At 40.0% G+C, this 22,770-nt stretch overlaps 1 protein-coding gene across 7 annotated transcripts in view; it reads left to right on the top strand.

Moving 5' to 3' along the window:
- SLC25A27 (solute carrier family 25 member 27) overlaps positions 1 to 22,092 on the top strand; it is a 30,025-nt gene extending 7,933 nt beyond the window's left edge. The window contains exons 4-10 of one of the 7 annotated variants that reach the window (XM_060021709.1): positions 437 to 559; positions 2,565 to 2,677; positions 6,303 to 6,387; positions 11,213 to 11,305; positions 11,913 to 12,015; positions 13,915 to 13,948; positions 17,394 to 22,092. In XM_060021709.1, coding sequence (XP_059877692.1) covers positions 437 to 559; positions 2,565 to 2,677; positions 6,303 to 6,387; positions 11,213 to 11,305; positions 11,913 to 12,015; positions 13,915 to 13,944 — 547 coding nt within the window. In that variant the 3' untranslated portion in view covers positions 13,945 to 13,948; positions 17,394 to 22,092. The other 6 variants (XM_060021708.1, XM_060021706.1, XM_060021707.1 and 3 more) reach the window with 6 other exon arrangements.
- Positions 22,093 to 22,770: the final 678 nt, after the last annotated feature.

Genomic DNA, 22,770 nt, shown 5'->3' with positions numbered 1-22,770 from the left:
CCCGTGAGCCATGGCTGCTGAGCCTGCGTGTCGGGAAAGGCCACAACAGTGAGAGGCCCACGTACTGCAAAAAAAAAAAAAAAAAAAAATTGACCTACCAGCCTTTGTCTGTTAAACTGATTACATCAATGCTGTTTTTATTCTCCTGTGGTCAGAATTAAACTGTAGTTAAACTATGTCTTTGAAGCAACTGCCCTTCCTTTGAATTTCAGGCCATGAAAGGCCCCTGGCACTTCAGATTTGAATTTCGACGCCTCCGGGTCCTTGAACCCTCCCATCAGTAAACAGACAAACCTCTGTGATTTGTCTGGGTCTATTCTTTGCTTCACTGTGTCTTAAATCTCTTAATGCAGGGGCTGTACCAGCATATTATTCCCTACAGAATCTGTGAAATTGATAGCAACCTTTAAAAAAATGTATCCCCTTTTATAATTAGGAAATCAGTGATTGGAGGGATGATGGCTGGTGTTGTTGGCCAATTTTTAGCCAACCCAACTGACCTAGTGAAGGTTCAGATGCAAATGGAAGGAAAAAGGAAACTTGAAGGAAAACCACTGCGGTAAGTTCTCCAACCAATGAGTAACTTTCCTCTCCCCCTTGAACATTCCCTAATGACTTATGCATTTTTGTAACCCAACATTCAGTAAAGACATTAATTCTGACTTCTGCCACTGTGGCTTGGCATTGTGGAAGTCACTTAACATTTCTAGTCTGTTTCTTCATCTTTAAAAGGGACTGTCTCAGATGGTTTGACAGAGTGCCTGGCTCATGAGGTGCCAGAAAGCTTGCTTTCTTTCCCTTTCTCTCTGAAGGAAGGGAAATAGCAAGGTGAACCTTGCAAATTGTTCCTCCTTCCCTAATTTCGCTCCTCTTTTCCCAAATTTTTATTATTATTATGCTGTTGTGATATAAAATTCTCCTATTGCACTACCCTATATTGTCAAAGTCTGCCTTTCTTCAAAGGGCCTCTTGTTCAACAATTTACTAAAATACCACTTAGGCAGTTTCCCCTGGGAAAGGGGCAAGTCTTGCAGATAGATAGACAGACCTCTCCCAGGAAAGAGGAAAAGTGCAGGATGCCCTGAGTTGAGTATGAAGGGGTCTGATCCTCTGAACACTGCGGGTGTGCCGCTGAGCCAGAGGTCAGGGGGGGTTGGGGGCCTCCTTTGGAGGTTCACCACGATCACTGCCCTCTGCTCTGCTGCTCTTCCAGCTGACTCAGTGGAAAGTGGGGTTGGGCTGTGGCAGTCCAGGCCCCCTTCCCAACAGGGAGATAAGTAACATGTACAGCAGAGGAGAAAAGGGTACCGCACTGACTTAACCAAGTAGTTTACAGAATCCCAGGACCCGTTTTGTCATCCTGTAACAACTTCTGATTACTATGTAGCAGGGTGAAGTAATGTTGCCTTGGTTTGATACATGGAGAGAAGGAACCGTTGGGGTCCAGCAATGTCTGAGTTTTAACTGATCACCTCAATGTTTTTCCTTCTCTGTCTCTAATGTTGGACATTTTGGGTTTGATATAATAGGAAAAAGTATTTAATGTTGTAAAGAGCATGAACCTTGGGATCAGACAATCTGGAATTCAAATCCAGCCTTTGCCACATTTTAGCTCTGTTACCCTAGTCAAGTTCCTTAACCTCCCTAAGCCTCAGTTTCTTCAGATGAAAATTTGAATAATAATACATACTTCATAGAGTTTTCAGGAATAACTTGTATCTTATGTATATAAAAAATCTGGTGCTTAGTAAGTGCACAATAAATGTGCAATTGTTAATGTGACCTCATTCGTGAGCATATTTCTTATATAGCATAATAGCAATTATGAATGTCCTTCTTTTTGGTAAGACTCAGAGAGTTTAATGCCTGAGTAGAAGCCACACAGCTAGTAAGTAGTAAGATGGCATTTGACACCAGGTATGTCTGACTATATAAAACCCAGGCTTTTATTTTATATCATAGGTTTCCACATTCGGTTCATGGTTCAGCACCATTTTTCATCTGTGTATAGAAAAATGTGCAAAATAAAGGCAAGATAATAAATTTTCATAAAGCCCAAAGTATTCAGTTTTAAGAACTCTTATGAAATTTTCCTCCCTCCTTTTTGGTCTAAAAATATCACTTCTTTTATGAGATGATATGAGAATTGATTTTTTTTGATGTTATTTGGTAAAATTGCAAAATTTGAAGGTCTCCCACAATACTAGTAAAATGAACTCAGAGGTCTGATAACCACTATTCCTGCCTATAGTTAATATGGGCACAGATGATGTAAAATATCAAGAAAGGAGTTTTAATCTGTTTAATAATCTGAGAAGAGGATGTCACAGTTTATAAAGCTCTCCATAAAAAAGTGTTTAAATCAAAAGTGGGCCTTTTTTCTAAAAAACTAATAAGTTTATCTGGAAATTAGACTTACGTGGATTGCTTTAATTTCTAACAATTCTAGATAGTTAAGATGTTACTTTACTCTAAATCATAACAGCTATAGGCAAAGCTTATACAATTGCATTCCAAACACAGGAACGCATAGAGTTTTCACATTTATTATTATTTTCCTTTAGATTTCGTGGTGTGCATCACGCATTTGCAAAAATCTTAGCTGAAGGAGGAATACGTGGGCTTTGGGCAGGCTGGGTACCCAATATACAAAGAGCAGCGCTGGTGAATATGGGAGGTAATGGAAACTTCATTGAATTCTGCGAAGTCCTAATCGCCTTCATCATTTTAATTATAAGCACTCCATCGGGGAAAATGAGAATATGTATTTTATTATTTTTAATAATATGTACTGGCAACAGTCTTCCCTTATGTTATAATGTCATAATTGAATATTTTCCCTAGAATATTTTCACTTTACTCTATGCTGATGTATGAAAAGGATTTCCTAAAACTAGCAAATTGTGACGATAAGGAGATAATACCAAACCATTTCTAAGGGCTATGCTCCACACCATACCTTCCTCTCAGATTCAAACTGGTATATGTACCGTATGTGATGGTCATTAAATGCAGACTACAAATCTTTCCCCCCAGTAATCCTGCTCCTCTTGCCGTGTAATCCATTCTGTACAGCTGGGCACCTCAGGCTGGAAATCTGAATGTTTCCTTAACTCATCCCCATCTCTCGCTTCCCATATTCAGTCATTAATTTCTCCTATCTTCTAAATATTTCTTAAATGCCCCCCTGCAGTATTATGCTAAGTGAAATAAGTCAGACAGAGAAAGACAAATACCATGTGATCTCAATGTGGAATCTAAAAAACAAAACAAAACAAAATGAAAACAGACTCATAGATGCAGAGAACGAACAGGAGGTTGCCAGAGGAGAGGAGGGTAGGAGGCCAAAATAGGTGAAGGGGATTAAGGGGTACAAACTTCCAGTTATAAAATAAATATGCCACAGGGATGTAATATACAGTATAAGGAACTATTACAGTAATATTGTGATAACTTTGTATGGGGACGGATGGTTACTAGACTTATTGTGGTGACCTTTTTATAATGTATGCACATGTCAGATCACTATGTAGTACACCTGGAATAACCATAACATTATACATTAACTATATTTCAATTAAAAGAAAGTTTCCCCCCTCATGTCTACTACCTTAGTATCCTTAAAATGACTGTTTTTACAGTAGTAACCATCAAAACACAACTAGACCACTGCCACAGCCCTCTAACTGGTCTCTTCCTCTGCCCTCAAATTTGTACCCAGTATCCATCGAGCTTTATCTAAAATACAGATCTGAACATGTTATTGGTATCTTTAAAACCCTTCACTGGCTTCTTATCACTCAGAGAATAAAGTGGAAATTTCATAACATAACACAGCAGGCCTGTATAATCCAACCTGTGTCTTCTGGGGTTGAGCAATTCATTGACTCTGGAGCAGAGAGGGAAGCAGAGTCCAGAGCTAAAATGTTCCACTGCCCGCACACACCAGACTCTTCCTCACCTCTGTACTCTCTGTCCTCATCCCTCTTCTTCTGTTTAGTTTTCTTCTGCAGATCGTTTCATACATAGCTGAGGTGTCTTCCCCACCCGTGTACTTTACCCAGACCTCCTGCAGCCGCCCCTCCCAGGTCACGGTGTGTTAGATGCCCTTTATATGTTTCCATAGTTCCCCGTGCTTATCTCTGTTACCGGTTTTACCTCATTTCATTGCTTTCTACTATGTGTCTATCTCCTCCTCTAGATTTTGAGCCCCCTGAAGGCAAGGACTATGTTTCATTTTTCTTCATTTCCCCAGTCCCTCGTACATAATCAACAAACATTTAGTGAATGAATCAATGGATGAAAGACTCCTAAGACCAAAATTATATGATTCTAAGAACCTGATAAATAGCATTTTTGAGAGGTATAGTAACATATCACTCAAACATCAAAGGGAGTAAATCTATTTTATATACTGCTATTTCAGTCCATTGATGTCTGCTGCATCATATTGGTGGATATTTTGGTTTTCAGAAAACCTTTCAGATTGTCGTTCTCAATTTATTGCTTCAAAATCTACTGCAGCCCAGATTTCTCTTTCAAGTTCCAGCTTATCTTAAATATATCACTTTGAATGTGTCCAACCCAAGCTCATTTACTAAATCACTTCCTTCTCTGTTCTTCCCAATCTCAAAATATGATATCATCATCTTTTTAGTTGAACAACCCAGAAACCTGGGCCTGATTTTGATCTCTTTGCTTTCCCTTGCTCCTTACAGCCAACCAGTCACCAAATCCAGCCAGTTCTGTCTTGCATACATATCTCAAGTTCATCCACTTCCCTTCATCCCTGGAGCCACTGCTCTGTCCAAGTAGTATTGATCTCCTCCTACTGGACCACTACAAATGTCTCCTAACTAGTCTCCCCACATACACCCCACAGCCATTTTGTCCCACTGTGCATCTGAAATTTTTCTAATCAGGATCACTGGGGCCTCTCATCTTACCTTAAAACATTTAAATTAGTCCATTCTCATTTTCCCATCTGCATAAATGGCAGCTGTGTCCTTCAAATTGTTCAAGCTCAAAACCTTGCCGTCATTTTTGCTTCCTTTCCTTCCCTCCATATTCAATCTGCTGGCCAATCCCTGTTGATCCTGTTGATTCTGTCTTCAAAACACCCGAACTCTGACCAGCACTCCACAACGCCTTTATCCAAGCCGCCATCATTTCTTATCCAAGCCGCTGTCATTCTTATCCAAGCCGCCATCATTTCTTATCCAAGCCGCCATCATTTCTTACCAGAAGAACCGCGACAGCCTCATATCTGATCTGCCTTGTCTCCCGATAGTCTACTCTTAACAGAGCAGCCAGAGTGATCTTGTAAATCGTGGCCCCGGTCAGTCACTCCTTTGCTCAAATCATCCCCTTCTCCAACTCTTGCTGCCTCTGCTCCTGTTAAACTAGTGTTCTTGCTGTTCTTCTAACATACAAAGCTGACTTTGCCTCAGGGCTATAACACACGCTGTGGCTCTGCCCGGGACGCTTTGTCATAGATATCTACAAAGTGTACTTTCTCAAGCTTCCTTAAGGTATCTGCTCAAATATTATAGCGAGGTCTTCCCTGATCACCCTATTTAAATTCACATACACCAACCTTCCCCACCCTCACACGCTCGCTGTCCCCTCTCCTTGCCTTGTCTTCAGAGCAGTCACTACCATCCGAAATGCCATGTGTTTACTTACTTGTTTATTGTCTCAGCCTCCAACAAAGAATGGGGATTTTGTTCATTTTGTCCACGGCTCTTTCCCCAGAGCCTAGAATAGCGCCTACCACACAGCAGGTGCTCAGATATCTGGTGAATGATAAAATGCATCTACCCATTCTTACCTCTTTCCAATTCCCTTCTCTGTACTTTGGTGTATGTAATCTTTACAAAACTCCAGTATTGGGATCTATCCCTCCCCTGTTTAAAACCCTTCAACAGCTCTTCATTGTCATTAGGAAAAAAGTATACAAAACTTAATGTAGAATAATGACCAGGACCTTTTGTTTAAAGTGACGGAATCTCAACTCAACCTAACTTAGGCTAAAAAAAGGAATTCATCAGCTCCAACACTGAAAAGTGCAGGGGTTGAACTGACTAAGCAGAGCTGGATTCAGATGTTCAAATGATATAATTGGGTGTCTGTCTCTCTTCCTCTTTTCCTCCCCCTCCATCTGCTTTCCTCTGCTTGAGAACAAGAATGGGATCTTTCATCCTTCTACACATTCCCGCCCCATTCTTAGCGCATTCTTGACACAAAAGACATTCATTGTTGAATGAATGATATTTAAGCTTTCTTTTTCTATGTATTGCCAGATTTAACCACTTACGATACAGTGAAACACTACTTGGTTTTGAATACACCACTGGAGGACAATATCATGACTCATGGCTTATCAAGGTAAGACTGTTTTAGTTTGTCTCTTTCTATTTTTTCCTATCTCACCCTTTCTTCCATATTTGGCATAAATTCTAACTTTTGTCTCTTTCGATTGAGAAGCTACTGATATCACCCTTAAAGAAAGGCAATAGTACATTTATAAAGAGCAATTTTCTTAAAAGTTTATTGCAGTTAAAATGGGGAAGGGAGGGGCAGAGTTGCAGAATGCTTCAGGTTAAACCTCCCCAAATATTTGCACCTTGATGGGGCCATCCCAGGGTCAGATTCTGATAACTGATTCTCCAACTCAATTCAACGGGTATATCTGAGCATCGTTTAGGTTAAAGGCACTGTGCAAGGCCCTGCAGTGGATACAAAAGGTAAACCACACTCCTTCCCAGGGAGTGTACCAAGGGGAAAAAAACAAGACTAGTGTAAAAAGACTGTACAGTAAGTGCTAAAAGAAAGAAACTAGTTACTGTAGAGTTGGGGTGGGAGGTGCAGAGAGAAAAAATAACCGCTCAGAAGGGCCTACGAAGGAGACAGAATTAGATAAGTGTTTTGAAGGGCTGTGGCTTGTGACGGACAGAGACACGATAAAGAAGAGCATCCTAGGAAAGAGAAACAGCTTAAATTCTTTGCAACACAAGTTCAAATTATCCATTAGAGAGAGTTAACTTTATAGATGTCGAGGGTCCTTATGATTCTATTTAGCTTCTGATCCTGTTTCCAAATTCTAGACCCTTTATGCTATTTAGACAACCCTGAAAGTATGTGAGAAGTGCCAAATTAGTGATATCTGGAGATACAAATAGACATAGATATAAACGGTTCCAAATTTCAGGGTCAGCTTAATATTCCTAGAGTAGTTTTTCTTCGTTCTTCCTCTTTTTTTTTTTTTTTCTTCCTCTTTTAAAGTGTTATCTTTAGTGCCGCTAGGGCAATCTTTCTGTCTTTGCTCAGCTTTCTTTCACATTCCAAACTTTCCTCTAGGTGTGTTCACAAGCGACACCATATTTTCTGTAGCCAGTCGTCCAGCCACCTCTTTCACAGAGAAGACTGAGGATTTTAGGCCTCTGTCCTATAAACATCCTTAGGATATCTGTACCCACCCTTACATTCTTCCCTTCACTATCTTTGTCCATGCTGTTCGCTCTGCTTGTGAGACTCTTCCCCAGTTTCTACCCAGTCAATCATTCTACCCATATCATCTTGAGAGATACTCTTGTCTTTCAAGAGGCTTGTCTGTTCAGTGTCATGATCTATTCTCGGAGCAGGATATTCAGTTCTAACAGTCCCACAGTGATGTTACCTCTTGTTTCTTTTTCATTGTCTTTCTACCCAAATGGTCTTCAAAATGCCACACTTCTAACTTAAGATTCAAGAATTTCCCAGCAGGTGTAAATCTGCCTAACGGACCCAACTCCACCTAATGGATCTGTCTTTTTTGGAAAGACATAGGATTTCTCATCACTGTGTTCCAGCCCTAATCTGAAATAACTTCGTCTTACTGTTCTCTAAGTCAGGTTTTAAGAAAATGGGGTGACTGGTACTTGGCTCCTTCTTGAGCTCCACACGCTGGATCGGGTTTTTAACTGGGTTGGTAGGAGTCTGTGGGTACGTGAGGCAGCTTGAAAGTCACTAACCACAGACTCACAGCTAAGTAGGTAAACAGTGCTGTGCGATCTGGAAGTTCTGCAGGCTGTGTCACGGGGTAAAATGAGCGATCGTGGAGGTTCGAAGGGGATTGCAGCCGTGCAGTCGAGAGATTGATACGAGCCGTCAGCATCTGAGGGAGAGGAATCTGGTACGAAGAAGAGGAGTAAAAGTGGCGCAAGCACTGAACTATGTGCTCAGAAATGGCTAAAACGGTAAATTGTACATTATGTATATTTTACCACAATTAAAAACAATAGTGTAAGTAAAATGAAGTTCTGGGGCGAGGGAGGAGCAGCAGAAGACTGTGGCTAGGATTTTAGGGAGGTGGGGAGGCAGGTGGCAAAGTACGTTACTACGGGACGCAGCAGAAAGCTGGGGTGTTGAATTAATTCAGGCAATTATACAGAACAGAAAAGCCAGAAAAATTCCCTCTTCCCTCTTTTTAGATCACGAGCCTACTGAGAGGTAAAACTGTGCAAAAGGTTAGCTTACACTGTGTGATGATCACAGATGAGCATGAGTGCTGATGGACTGTTACAAACTAGCCTTGCAGATGGCCATCTGGTCTCCTAGAGAGAATAGAAGACTTACCCAATCACTCTCGGTCCATTATCACTTTAGCCATGTCCTGGGCCTCATTTTGGGGTGTTACTAGCAAGGAGTGATAAAGGTCAATAGCAAAAAGCAGCAATGTTCATGCCAAGTAGCTTGATGAAACTGACGTTCCTTTTACTCCTCTCTCTTCTCATTTTGACCACCTTAATATACTGTTTGCTCTCTTTCAATATTTTTTTTTTAAAGGAGCCTAGCCAGATCACACTACCTCCTCAAAACAATTTGATAAGAAGGGGATGAGGCAGACCACTGGCAGCTGCCCCTAAGGTCTCTGTGTGCCACATGGGGCGACAGTTGCCAAAGGGCGTTCTTGATGTGGTTATTATACAGGTAAAAATAAATCCTTTAATAGTAAATTAATTAGTTAGTGACTACTAATTAATGAGGGCTACCTACATTTAAAAAATAGAATTTATACGGGCTTCCCTGGTGGCGCAGTGGTTGGGAGTCCGCCTGCCGATGCAGGGGACGCGGGTTCGTGCCCCGGTCTGGGAGGATCCCGCATGCCGCGGAGCGGCTGGGCCCGTGAGCCATGGCCGCTGAGCCTGCGCGTCCGGAGCCTGTGCTCCGCAACGGGAGAGGCCACAACAGTGAGAGGCCCGCGTACAGCAAAAAAAAAAAAAAAAAATAGAATTTATTAATAATATTAACACTCTGGTAGAAGTCGTTTCTCCTCTTGGCTCTTATGTGTGAAGCAGAGCTGGCACCCAGCCTCTCTGAAGCAAATGGATGAGTAAAATTGTAGCGTTTCCCTCCAGTCTTTTGAGCCAAGAGGGGGAAATTGTGTACCTTTTTCTATCCTGTTTCTTTGTTCTTCCTTACCTCTTGATTGATCTTGTATGCTGTTTCTAGTAGACCTAAGTTTTAGAACGTAGGTGAATTTTGTGTTAGTTGGAGACATTTCTATGTAAAAACGTGAAGGTATATTAAAATAAATGATATTAAACTTGGACTTGCAAAGTATCTGAACAAATAGGAAAGAATGTTAAAAGAGCAGCAGTCTACACCTCCTGGGATATATATGGTGAAACAGTAAGTTCTTTCCACGTAGGCAATGCCTGTCATGTGGACAAAGGCCCAAGAAAAGTTACATGCACGGTCGGGTCATTTGCTGGAAGATGTAAATAGGTCATATGGGCTCCTTCTCTTGAATTCAAGAATTCCTAAAGTGAGTTTCTACTTTGAACAATCAGTTCTGAGCTGCAAGAGTCATAAAGAGCTTGGGGACTTCCTGCTGCAGCAGGTTAGAGCAACAGAGTGTGGCGATTCCTAACGCAGCTTCAGCCGCCTGCCACAGAGCCTTCAGACACTTCAGAGGCCTTGCTTGGCATGGAGCTCGGGGATCCTTATCTCTGGGAGGTACCTGATGTTCCAGAAGGACATAAAAGTTTTCTACAGTTTTTCTTTCTAGCTTTCCATTAGCCCAGTCTGACCCCCCTGATCCCAGTCTGTGGACTTAGCTGCCACCTCCTGGGTCCTGGGCCTTCCATTTCCTGTGATTCAGGATAGCCACTCCCCCTTCTCGTCATCTGTGTTTCTCCTGGAAAAGTTTACAGCAGTTAATGGGTCCTCGGGTTACGGGATGTCGATAATGTTCCTGTATTGCCTCGCTCCTGCCCACACTCATAAGGGACTGATGGTGGTCTCTGAACTGTTCAGTCACTCATTTACAGAATCTTGATTTACTCTGCAGTGGGTTGACCACATCCATTTTGTCTGTCTTGAGTAACTGAGCAGAAGCCTTTCTCAAGAGGGGGTAATTATGGGGCTTCCCTGGTGGCGCAGTGGTTGAGAGTCCGCCTGCCGATGCAGGGGACGCGGATTCGTGCCCCGGTCCGGGAAGATCCCACATGCCGCGGAGCGGCTGGGCCCGTGAGCCATGGCCGCTGAGCCTGCGCGTCCGGAGCCTGTGCTCCGCAACGGGAGACGCCACAACAGTGAGAGGCCCGCGTACCGCCAAAAAAAAACAAAAAAAACAAAAAAAAAAGAGGGGGTAATTATGAACCAAATTATGTGATTCCCCCACTTAACGATCCTTTCAATGACTTCCCTTCGCATCGAGAATAAATCAAACTCCTTAAATTAGCCTTCTCTGCCTGCTTCTTTAGTCTCTCATCTAGCTGGTGAGAAGGAAGCATCTATGTCGAGACCTGCCGTCACCCACGAGCCTTTCCATGACTGCCTGTCACCCGGTTACTCCCTATCACATGATCTCATTTTATTTTTTTCATAGCACTAACCACATCTGAAATTATTCATTTCTCCTCTGCCTCTCCCAAGTAAGTGCCTTGAGTAAGTGCCAGGATCTTATCTGTCCTGTTTACTGCCTACAAGAGTGCCTGCCTACAGCAGATGTTCAACGTATATTTGTTGACTGGAGATTCTTCTTTTTTTCTACCTCTTTAATGAATTAATTTATCATTGATTTTAAGCTAAAACAGCATTATTACGAAGAATATTATAGTACTAGATTTATTATTCCATTCTTTCTAAATATCAAATCCCCTTCCTTTCCTTAAAATTTAGAAACTGCTACATATTATCTTTCGATTTCATTTATTTGTATCTATAGTTTATGTTCTGGACTGGTAGCTTCTATTCTGGGAACACCCGCTGATGTCATCAAAAGCCGAATAATGAACCAACCGCGAGATAAACAAGGAAGGTAGACAGAAAGTCTTCAGTATCCATGGATCTGAATGTCTGTAATAATATTGTTCTTTAAAGACCCTTCCCTGTATTTATTCTTGATGGAAATGTATTTTTGTGTTTACATGTGTTCAACCGGGAAGTTGTTTTTATGCAGTTACCTGCTTTGTGTCTGATGGAAAAGTACTGTGCTTTTGGGGAAATAAGCTAATTTACCCATCGTGTTATTTAGACACAAGGTGTTCATTATGACCTTGTTGTTTTCAAAGAGTTTTTGAAAATATACTCTGCTGAGAATTTCCAGAGCACTTCCTTCAGAAGGTTATGACTTAGAGGTAACATGGGTAATTTGACCTGATATAAAACAGTATGTTCTCTCTGGAAGAGATCGGGTGGAGTGAATTCTAAGTTATCAGACCAAGGATGGGGTGAATCAGGAAACTCAACCTTGAAAATATCTTTAAACCCGAAAGAGGTGCTCTCTATATAAAGAACCACCAATATTATTTTTTCTAAGCTAGCAGAAAATAGTTAAGTAACTTTTCTTAGACCATTTAAACATTCTATTTATACATCTATTTACACATAAGAAATTTAACAAAATTGTCTTCTTTCCTTTTTAGGGGCCTTCTGTATAAATCATCAACTGACTGCTTGATTCAGGCTGTTCAAGGAGAAGGATTCATGAGTCTCTATAAAGGCTTTTTACCCTCCTGGCTGCGAATGGTAAAGTTAGGTTTTTCCTGCCTTTGTTTTTGTTTTCTTTATATTGATTCTTAAATCACTTTTCCTTTCTAAATATTATCCTTTTCTCTTCTGGCTTTTGGCATGGTTCTGCCCCCAATCATGGTTCTTTCTTTCTTTTCTACATCTCTTTTCATTTTCTTTTACCTCCAAGTCCCTTGGTAGATTAAGGTAAAATAATTCAGTTACATCAGAAATGAATAGGTTGATATTATGTTGTTGGAAAGCCAGTAGATAGATTGTTCTGAAATGTAAAGCCTTTTGCTATTTAGCCAAAATATTATACTTTGAGACAGGTATACAGATTTCATTACTAGAGACCATTCCTATCAAAATGTTACTGTTTCAAACAAAATTAGTTACTTTGATGATAAATGTTGCATTACCCATTAATACTTATCACCACAAAGCTCTGCTTAGGAAGAAAACATTATATAATTTTTATTTGGTCTAGATGCTATTTTTTATTGAAGTGAACTAAGATGTAGAATTAGATAGACTTATGGAAGTAACATAACAAATATAATAAAAACAAGGTACTCAAGTATTTGGTAAGTTTGAACATATTTGAAAGAATGGATGAGTTATGGGTTTAGAAATTCAAACAATCAATACTTTACACAATATGATATAATAATATTAACTGAGCACCTACTCCATGCAAAGCCCTGTACTCAATGCCTGGCTTTGGGATGAACCTAAGAGTCTCAGCCCCTGATCCAGTGCTGGAGCTTCCAGTCTAGGTCAGGAGCTTCCAGTCTAGGTCAGGACAAACACTGAGTAAGAAACCAGCAGCAATGAGTGGAAGAGTCGGGGGCATGGGGTGGGGATCCCTGGTGCTATCAGAATATATATAGCAAGTAAGGACAGCCTAGCCTGGGAGATTAAGAAAACCTCCTTGGAGAATGGACTTCTGAATTGAGATGTGAAGAATGAGTAGGACTTTGCCAGGTCAAAAGGGCAGAAAAGAACATTCTAGATGGAGGAACTAGATGGAGTGGACAAAGAATATGACACGTTCAAAGAACTGAAGAAAACCCAGCTGTCCAGGGCACGGAGACGTGGAGGAGAGCAGCACAGGGTGAGGCCAGAGACAGGCAGGGGCCAGATCAGGAGGGGCCACAGGACCCCTGAGAGTGAGGGGCATTGGCTTGATGACGTGTGCACTTGTAGCAAGACCATTCTGGCTGCCATGCGGGTTGAGGAAAGACCAGGAGTAGTGACAGATGACAGGTAATGATAACTTGGACTGGAATATAGCAATGGGGACAGAAGAAGATAGAATTTTAAAATATTTAGAAAGGAGCTAAAAAAGAACATGACTGGATGGGGAAATGGTTGGAGAAGGCAAGGAAAAGTCGGGCTTCATTCCCAGATTCCTGCCCTGAGCAAACAGTGATATAATTTCCTAAAATGGGGACCATTTGCAGGGAAGAAGATTTTGTGGTAGAATGACAAGTTTAGTTTGGATATGGTAAGTTTGGGATACTCATAGGTCATCTAAGAAGAGACGTCTAGATGACTAGCTTAATATATTGGCCTGGATCTTAGAATCATGAGGATGGAGATAGAGATTGGAGCACTGTCTACACACAGATAATAACTGAAGCTTTGGGGATAAATGACAGCACCAAGGGTAGTAGGTATCTATCTATTAACATGAAATTAATAGCCAAAGCCCTTGGCAATATCTGATACAAAAGCATACCTAAGTTGTGAAATACAATTTTGATTGTCTTGATTGTACCTTGAAGTTATCTCAAATCTGTGGCTGTTTAATGGAAAGGAAGATATTGACTTGGCCTGCATGAACCAGGCACTATTACAAGTGCTGGTAACACCAAGAAATAAGATGTTTATTTTTTTTTTTTTTTGCGCTAGAGGAGCGTACAATGTGATGGGAGAAGATAGACACGTAAGTAGTTAAAATTACAGAAATTATGAAGCTAATATTACTAAATCACTTGGTATATGGCCAGTGCTATGCTAACCATGCTCTCAGATTAACTCACTGAATTCTCCCAACTATCTATTTAGTAGGTTACTATCATCTCTCTCTTCTATAGAGGAGGAAACAATAGCGTAAAGTGTCTGAATAACTTGACCGGTCCGGGTGGTTAGTAACTGTGGAGGCAGGGACTCAAACCCAGGCAGTCTGACTCCAGAGGACATAGTCTGACTAAAGAGGCTACCAGTGCTGTGAACAAAAGAGGAGAACGCAGGTAGTGGAGTAAAATGGCTTGAACTCTTTGGGAAGTCCCAGAAGGCTTCCCAGAGGTGATATTTGATCTGAGCTTTGAAGGATCAGTAGGTGTTTTCTTGATCAGTAGGTCAAGAAAAGCATGAGGGGGCCACATGAGCAGGGGCACCAAGTCATGTCTGGTGAACTGCAGAAAATTCCGTGCGGCTGGACAGTAGGTCCTCAGCGGGCAGGTGGTGGGAGGGAACGCTAGAGGAGCACTTAGGGACCAGGCTGAGAAAGATCTTGGGGGGCAAGTTCAATAGTTTAGGTGAAACTCTGCAGGTAGCAAGCATCTGTTTGAACATGGAAGCCATGTGCTAAGATTTGCTTGGGGACAAGACTACTGTGGCAGCAATGTCAAAGCTACACTGAAAGCTAGAACGCAAGAAAGGGCGTTTCGGCAGTGGTCTAGCCAGGAGATGATTGTAGAAATGGAGAGGAGATGGATTCCAGGAACATTTGTGCTTGACTCCACAAGACTTAGTAAATGATCAGATGGGGAAAGGGAGGGAGAGAGAGAAGGAAATGGGACTTTGATGTTTCTAGTGTGAGAGACTATGAGGACGGGGGAGACCACTGATGAAAAACAAAATCGGTCAGGAGAAGTGAGGGGCAGGGAGAATATCACGTACAAAGGAGCGCTGAGACCAGCTGATCTGACCCATTCTCTTTATACGTGAGACTCACGAAGTATACATGACCCCAAAAATGAGTGCTTAATATATGACAAGCTCTGTGCTAAGCTCTTTGCACACATTAATTATTTTTTTAAGTCTTACAAGAACCTAGTAGAATAGGTGGGGTTATCCTCCTTTTTCAGATTAGAAAAACATGGCTCAGGGTATATAAGAAGCTCACTCAAGTTCATGTAGCTAGTATATGGCTGAGCTGGGAATTAACTGCAAGTTTGTTCAACTCTAACTAAACCCATGCTCCTAACTAAGACAGTATACTGAATTTCTCAAGATCCTACAGCTCATTATAGAAGTTTTAAAAGAAAAGAGACAGGTCGTGGTGATGGAGAAATGTTACCAGAGACAGGCTGGATTACCACCACAGATGACTAGGGTGGCACTGCCTTGTTGATCTATCACAGTGCAGAACCCTGAGCTTAGAAGCCTAACTCCTGAGCACTTCCGAGTAAACTGGCCTTGCACATACAGATGCCCTTCAGCCCAGCTCGTTGAAACCGATGACTGGACCACAACGTTGGCTCAGCCACACTGAGCAATACACTTGGCCAGTGATCCAGATGCTGAAGTCCTCTGGACAGCTAACTTCAAGCTATATGGGAGCCAAGTTATAATCAGAAGGTTGCTTGCTGAACACAGAACAATAACAGGAAAAGCTTATTTGTGAACTTAATATTGAAAAAGATACACCCAAGAGCACTTATGTGTTGAGCCCCACAGTAATAGGAATGGAGAAAAACTTTTTTTTTCCAGCAGTTACGACAACGTGGGTTCACATACACTTGGATTATTTTCGGTGGTGCAACTATGCCAGTGAGGAAAAAACAAGTAAAAGCATGTACTGGCCACACGCGCGTCTACGAAGAGTCTCAGTATATCCCGTTTATATACTATGCGTGCTACTTGGCTACATGATCTTCCTCTAACTCCTCTTCAAAACCCAGCTAAACCCAATCCCAGTTCCTTCCACTAGTTAGAGAAAATATGACCTCGCTTTGCTCAATCCCTGATGAATATTTATTTCATTTGCATATAGTTTGGGTGCTATGAAGAAGTCTGATTACCAGAGCAAGTAGGAATGATTGCCTAGTCCATTCTTAACTAAGACCTCTGCTTCTAGATCCAATTGCAGTCATATCCTTGGCTCACTTCATTTTTATTGTCACAAGACTGGTTTCGTCACAACTTCTTTATTTTGTCTGTGTCTTCGTACATTTCACTAAGATGTCTTCTCCTAAATCCACTATTATATTCTCAGTCTACCAGTATAACTTGCTCAATATTTCCAAACACGAATGACATAAATATCGCTTTACAAACTTTCTAACCAAATACATTTTACATTCTAATTGCTTAAGCTTATTTCTCCACTCTAATGTGATCAGAGTTCCTCTCTGATCAATATTATGCATAACCTATCAACCAAACCAGATGAGAACTGGATCCGAAACACACTTTCTCTGATGGCTGCTTCCAGTGTTTCCTCTGTGATTTTCCCTCTGTGTCTTTAGCGTTTTTATCTTCTGTTATTGAATAATCCTCATTCCCTTATAATTCCTTTTGGCACAGTTACACCTTCATAGTCAGTTCTTTCTGAGTTAAAAGCCCTTTTCTCCATTTAATGTGAATTTTTATATTTATTAGGTGATACACCAGGTGTTGGTTTTATGACCTAGCTCTCAAAGGATAATCTTTCATCTTCACTTTCAAGTTCTTAAGTGCCCCCTTGTCATGCTCCACATGTGAACTACACGTAGAGGCGAGGAGCCCAGCCTAGAACTCAGGCACGCTGAGCCCTAGCCTTTTATCCAGTAACAGTCAGTAAAAGGAACCCTGGAATGGAAGCCAGAAGCCCATGGTCTAGCTCCACAACGTGCTAACAGGCATCTGATTGCTAAGTCTTAGTGTCCTCATCTGTAAAATAGGGATATCAGTACCTTTCCTTTCCATTGTAAATGGTTCAGAGAAATCTGTGAGAAATAAGACATGAAAATGCTTGGTAAATTATAAGGTGCTCTACAAAGGTGAAATACCAAAATACTTGTTTTCAGCCTAAGTGGATTCAAAATGAGTTCATCATTCAAAGATGTGTATGCATATGTGTAGAAGATTTATAATTGCTTTGAAATATGCACTAACTTCTTTGATTAATCTTTCAGACCCCTTGGTCACTGGTGTTCTGGCTTACTTATGAAAAAATCAGAGAGATGAGTGGAGTCAGTCCATTTTAAGCCCTTAAAGATGCAGCCCTTAAAGATACAGTGTTCATTATCATTGAAATGCGGGCATCTGCAACATACACCCCCTATTATTTCTACCTCTTTAGGAAGACACCTTACTCCACAGAGACTGTGATTTATAGGGGGCAGCACTTTATTTTTATCTGGAAACCCAAGTTCTCTTTGACTCCTCTTTTTGTTCAAAAGCAATCTGATTGGATCACACAAGGCCTCCCAATGAGACCCAGCCCAGTGTTTTCTAAGGAAGAGTCAAATCCCGACCACTTACCTTGAGCAAGAAGATTCGACCTTCGAGCTGCTATTCTATGCTGAAGAGCTTGCTTAGAGGAGGAAATGCCAGAAGGGAGACAGCATCTTAGACCTGAAGCAGACAACAGTAATGTGGAAAAATACATACGTACATAATGACCACGGAACATATTTAACCTGTCGTGTCAGTATTTACGACTGAAATTTGATAATTCACTTTTCTGTTGCCGTTAAAGTGTGCATACTTTAAATTAAAGGGAGGTGAATGAATAAACATTTTGAGATTTCCCTAGTGTTGAAGGAAGTTGATGTACCTTTTCTTGCCAGGAGGATGAAAAAGAATCAAGTTGAGATGATGTTTGGATCTCAAGGGAAGAAGCCGTTTTCCGTCAGTGCCCTGTCGTTAGTTGATCTGTGTTCACTGGTTAACTCGCCGGCACACAGGCTAAGGACTTCCTGACAGCCACCGACCACATCTTGATGAAAACAGAAAAGAGTCTTTGCTTTGTGACATATCCCATTCCAGCTTGAATTTGTCACTAGCTCTCAAGAATCTCAATATATGAAAAACGCAGTTTATTTGATTAAAGCTCGAGTGGACAGGTCCTTGTAGTAAAGAAACATCTGTTACCATCAGCCTCTCAGTGGCACGTTAACAGCAAAGCTAAGATGAAGTCAGTTGACATAAATCCTTTCTTAATCTCCCCTTCCCTAACGCTTAGGGTCCTAGAGAGAGAGAACTCAGAAATCACACTAAAGCTGTCTCTAGCCTGAGTCTTATTCAATTTGACAAAGCCTCCTGCCTAAAAAGTGATAAGTATAAACTGCTTATGGTGTACAGTTTTGTCTCCAATCACTAAATCACATCCCTTTTCTTAGAAAGGTGAGAGATTTCTTCAGATTCACCTCTATACCACCTGTTCCCCGCAACCTCAGACAGTGTGCATTTCTGGATGGATGGCTACAGTTATGGGTAGAGGCTGTAACTGTCAAAATAGGAAAACCCCAAAAGCTCAGACCCAAGAAAGACCGTGGAGCTGAGCAAACAGGATTTATCATGGGCATGAATGATGTGGAACAGAAAAAAGTTTACAAGTACCCTGTGGTTGCACTGATGTATAATCACTGCCATTTAAGAGGGGAAGTATGCTTTAAAATATATTTTAATGTGATGTACTAATATGCAGTGGTTTATTGTTTTTGTAGAATTTACAGAATGTGAAGTTTAATCTCTTAAAATCTTTCGGTGGTCTACTTTTCCATTGCATTTGTCAGTCTGTATGAATTGAGTTGTTAAATATATTTAAAATAATATTATGTACTTAGGTTCTCAAGTGTTCTGTATTAGAACCGCTTTAGGAAACTTTGTTTTTTGTGTGTATTTTATACATTTTTAAATCAAGTAAATATTGGATCAAAATAATTATATGCAAACTGGACCCTGAAAAACTTTATTTAGCTTTATTCTTTGAGGGGCTTGAGGTAAAAACATTGCTTACATAGTGAGACTATTCCTTGGTGTCTGGATTCAACATGAATAATCGGTTTTTTTTAACTGGAAATGACTCCTTAGGATGGTCTGGTTTAATTCTTCCATTGTCTAAGTTAGGAAACAGAGGCCTAGAGAAGTAGAGTTGTTCATGCTCATAACTTACTTAGTAGCAGAGCCAGGATAAAGATACAGATCTCTTACTTATTATTACAACTGACAGTTATTGTACCCTGATTAGGTACCAAGTAAATGCCTTATGTTATCTTCACAACATCCCAGCCCAGTGCTATTGAATCTTCCAAAAACAGATTTTTTCTTTATGGCATTTCCTGTCTTAGACATGTTAAATGAATTTGAATTGCCTTTAGCATACATTTTAGAATGGAGTCACCATACTTTAGCTAAAACATAGAGACCCTCCAGAATCTGACCAAATCCTGTAGATCCAACACATATATCCTATCACAGTTATACTTTTCCAGTGAAATCATTTTCATTAATGTATCTTGGAACTTCGCTTTATTTTACCAACTTGAAATCATCTTGTTCCTCTCCCAAATAACCCACAGTAAGTAAAAAGAAATAAAATTTCAGTAATTTTGTGTCCATACTGAAAGACAGCCATTTCAGCCCACTTTCTTATAATACAACTGTTGGTGGTATTTATCTTCAGCTCAGTATTGATAATACTTAACCTCTGAGCTTCCTTTGCTTAGCTTCCCCATTTTTTCTCTTCACAAATGATTTTTTTTTCTCACTGAAAAATATACATGTTCTTATTTTTAATTATATACAGTCCTTTGTTTTTTATATGTATAAGTGAATTAGCATATCTATCTAAATAAAGAGATAACATTTCTTAAATTCACTTTTAGTGAAGAATAATGTGTCTTTATCAAGTGCTCCAAATCCTATTTAATTATAAGCCACTAGAGGTAGGACTGTCTTGTTTTTATATAAATCTCTACTCTCATTAGTAGCATTTCTTTGCTATTAGGTACTCAACAAAAGTTACATATGATGTGAATCAATTAATTTTGGCTTCATTATTTTAAGATCTGTACCTATCATAAGACTAGTCTGAAATTTCTTTCACTTTGCCAAGAAAAAAAGGAAGGAAACAAATTCAGGGAGGTTTTAAGTGTAAAAAAAATTACTTTTCTGTCATCTTCAAATTTTTAAGTATAGCCATTTATGTACAATTGAAATAGTTATACATATCCTTTTCTGTTAATGAAAACAGATTCCCTCAGGACCTCCATTGGAAAAATGTTTAATACTTGGTGGTTAAAAACATTGAAGGTGAAAATATTTGATTCTCTTCTCCCCAATTAAATCAGACCTCTTTAAAAATGATTACCAAACAAATATATATTATCATTGAATGCCAGGTAATGTGGAGGAAAGGCTGAACATGCATTCTCAAGACCTTTATCCTATTTTGGGTTCTCCTCCTGATAAAGTAGTATAACTATGATCAAGTCCCTTCACTTCTCTTCTCTTGATGTCCATTTCTTTATCAGATGAAGTGACTGAACTCTAGAATCGTAACTTGCATGTACTTGAAGAGAGCCATTATATGAATGTCATGTGAAAAAAATATAGGATTGAAAAAAATTATTGGGATTTGTTGTTTCCTGGATTTAATGAATTCCTTGTGTTTTAGGATGAGGAAAGTTTTATTCAGGCCTTACAGCAGAATACAAACTTTTTATGTGGCTGGAAATCCTTCCTTCACCTAGTAGCAGAGTTCTCTTCCTTCAGGCAACCCTGGACACGTCACCCTGCCTTTCACCTTCAATTACTCCTTCACACACACAAGAAAAATTAAAATCTTTGACACTATATACAAGACCCTCTCAACCTGGCTTCAACCCATTTTTCTAAGCTTTGCATATTACTCGGTACCTGCACCTTACCACCTTGCAAATTCATTGCCCCACTTATTTCTCTGGAGATGCTCTTTACGTGGCTGCTTCCCAGGCAGTGTTCATTCTGTGCTGTCCGCCGAGCTCTCCTCCCGTCACTACCACCATTCATCTTCACCTTCACTGGGGAAGTCCTACTTTAACATCTAGAATGATCTCTGAAGACTTGAACATCTCCAACACCTCCATGCTCCCATTGCTTCTTCTGTGGATGTCTGTCTGCCTCCCTATACAAATGGACTCTCGCAAGCAAGGGTCACGCAATACATCTCTGTTTCTCTTTGAAACTTCACACAGGAGTCAATTAGAAGGTATTTGTTGAATTCAGAGATTTTTAGGGGTGGAAAGAAAAAGAAACATTTATGTACCCGTGATTAAGCCATATGTTGTTTTCCTCTTACCTTCAGAATAATTGTGTCGGGTCAGTAACACTCAATTTCAAGAGATTCTTTACCATGTGCAGTGCTTAACTGCATTTTCAAAAGACCTGTGTCTTTAAACATATGGAATTATTATAATGTTAAATAAGTATTCATCAGTTTAATAGCTATTCTACAAAAATCTAGAATTTGATAGTTTTAAATCATACAAAATATTTGGTTAGTCAATTAACAGTTAATAAATATGTGATGAGTTTATATTATTCATTTTAGAGTGTATATGAAAATTATATCACTATTTGTATGTACATTTTACCCACTCGAGTGTTTTATTATTTATGAATCCTGAGGAATATGTGATTATTTTTCTCTCCCCATACTTTACCCCCAACAGGCTGCTGTGATTGTCAACAGCAGCAGGATCCACTTTGAAGGTTTGATAAAAGCAGATGAAGATGCTTAAAGATGTCTGTTTGCTGAAAATAACTGGTAACAAACAGGAATATATGTGAGTAAATATAGTGCATCATTCTGATTTTTAAAATAAATGTTTTAAAATGCCTAATGAGTTGTGAAGGGTTTTGTTTTGTACTAGTGTGGTTTTGTCCTGGTGTGCTTTTGAGTTAAAATGATAATAACAAATTTTAGAGATGATTTTTAAATGTTAATCTTTACTTTTCAGAATCGAAATAGAAAGTACCTTAATTTAGAATGTCAGACTTGAAATACATTAGCAAAAAAGAACACCTATACCTTGTCGCTATAAATTTTATTTTATGGGTACTCCCTATTAATCCAGTTCTCCTTATTAATCCAGTTCTGCTCTGACTAAAAGGGATGGGTAACTAATAGTTACAGTGATGGACATGCTCACTGGCTACAGGTAAAAGACGAAAATAAAATTGACATTAGTTAAACGTTGGAAAATTAGTCCCTTCTTTTCTGACATCATATTCTACTTTGATTACCATGATACCACTCCCTCCTGTCACTTATATTTTTGTTTCTCCTCATCAGTCTCTATTGGCTGTTTCTTTGCTGCCAAGTCCTTAAATTTTGGTTCTTCAAGGTTCTGTTCTTGGCCCTCTTCTCAAAATTCACTCTTTCTCTGGGAGGAGCCACACATTTCTCTGACTTTAGCTACTACACTTGGGCTGGTAATTCCCAAACACATACTAGGCAGTCAGTAGATGGTAGATGTTACCATCATCTGTGTTTCTGGTCCTTACTGACTTATCCAGCTTTACTCATGTTTTCTCAATTGCCAACTTTATCTCTCCACCAGGATGGCCCACAGTCCTTGTGAGCTCAAAATTAACAATATTAAATCAGTAGTTTTTGTTCCAATCCTTTCTCACCGCCCTTTACAATGTACTCTTCTTCCAGAAGTCTCTCTTGTGCTACACGCCTCGTACTGCAGCCAGGAAACCTCAGGACATCCTTGACTTCTCATTTGTTTACTTACAGTCCAAAATACTTAAACCCATTTATAAAAAAGAAAACTACAGACCAAT

This window comes from Delphinus delphis, chromosome 10, assembly GCF_949987515.2.
Source record: "Delphinus delphis chromosome 10, mDelDel1.2, whole genome shotgun sequence".
In the NCBI taxonomy this organism is placed as follows: domain Eukaryota; kingdom Metazoa; phylum Chordata; class Mammalia; order Artiodactyla; family Delphinidae; genus Delphinus; species Delphinus delphis.
This window is presented reverse-complemented; position numbering and strand designations above follow the sequence as displayed.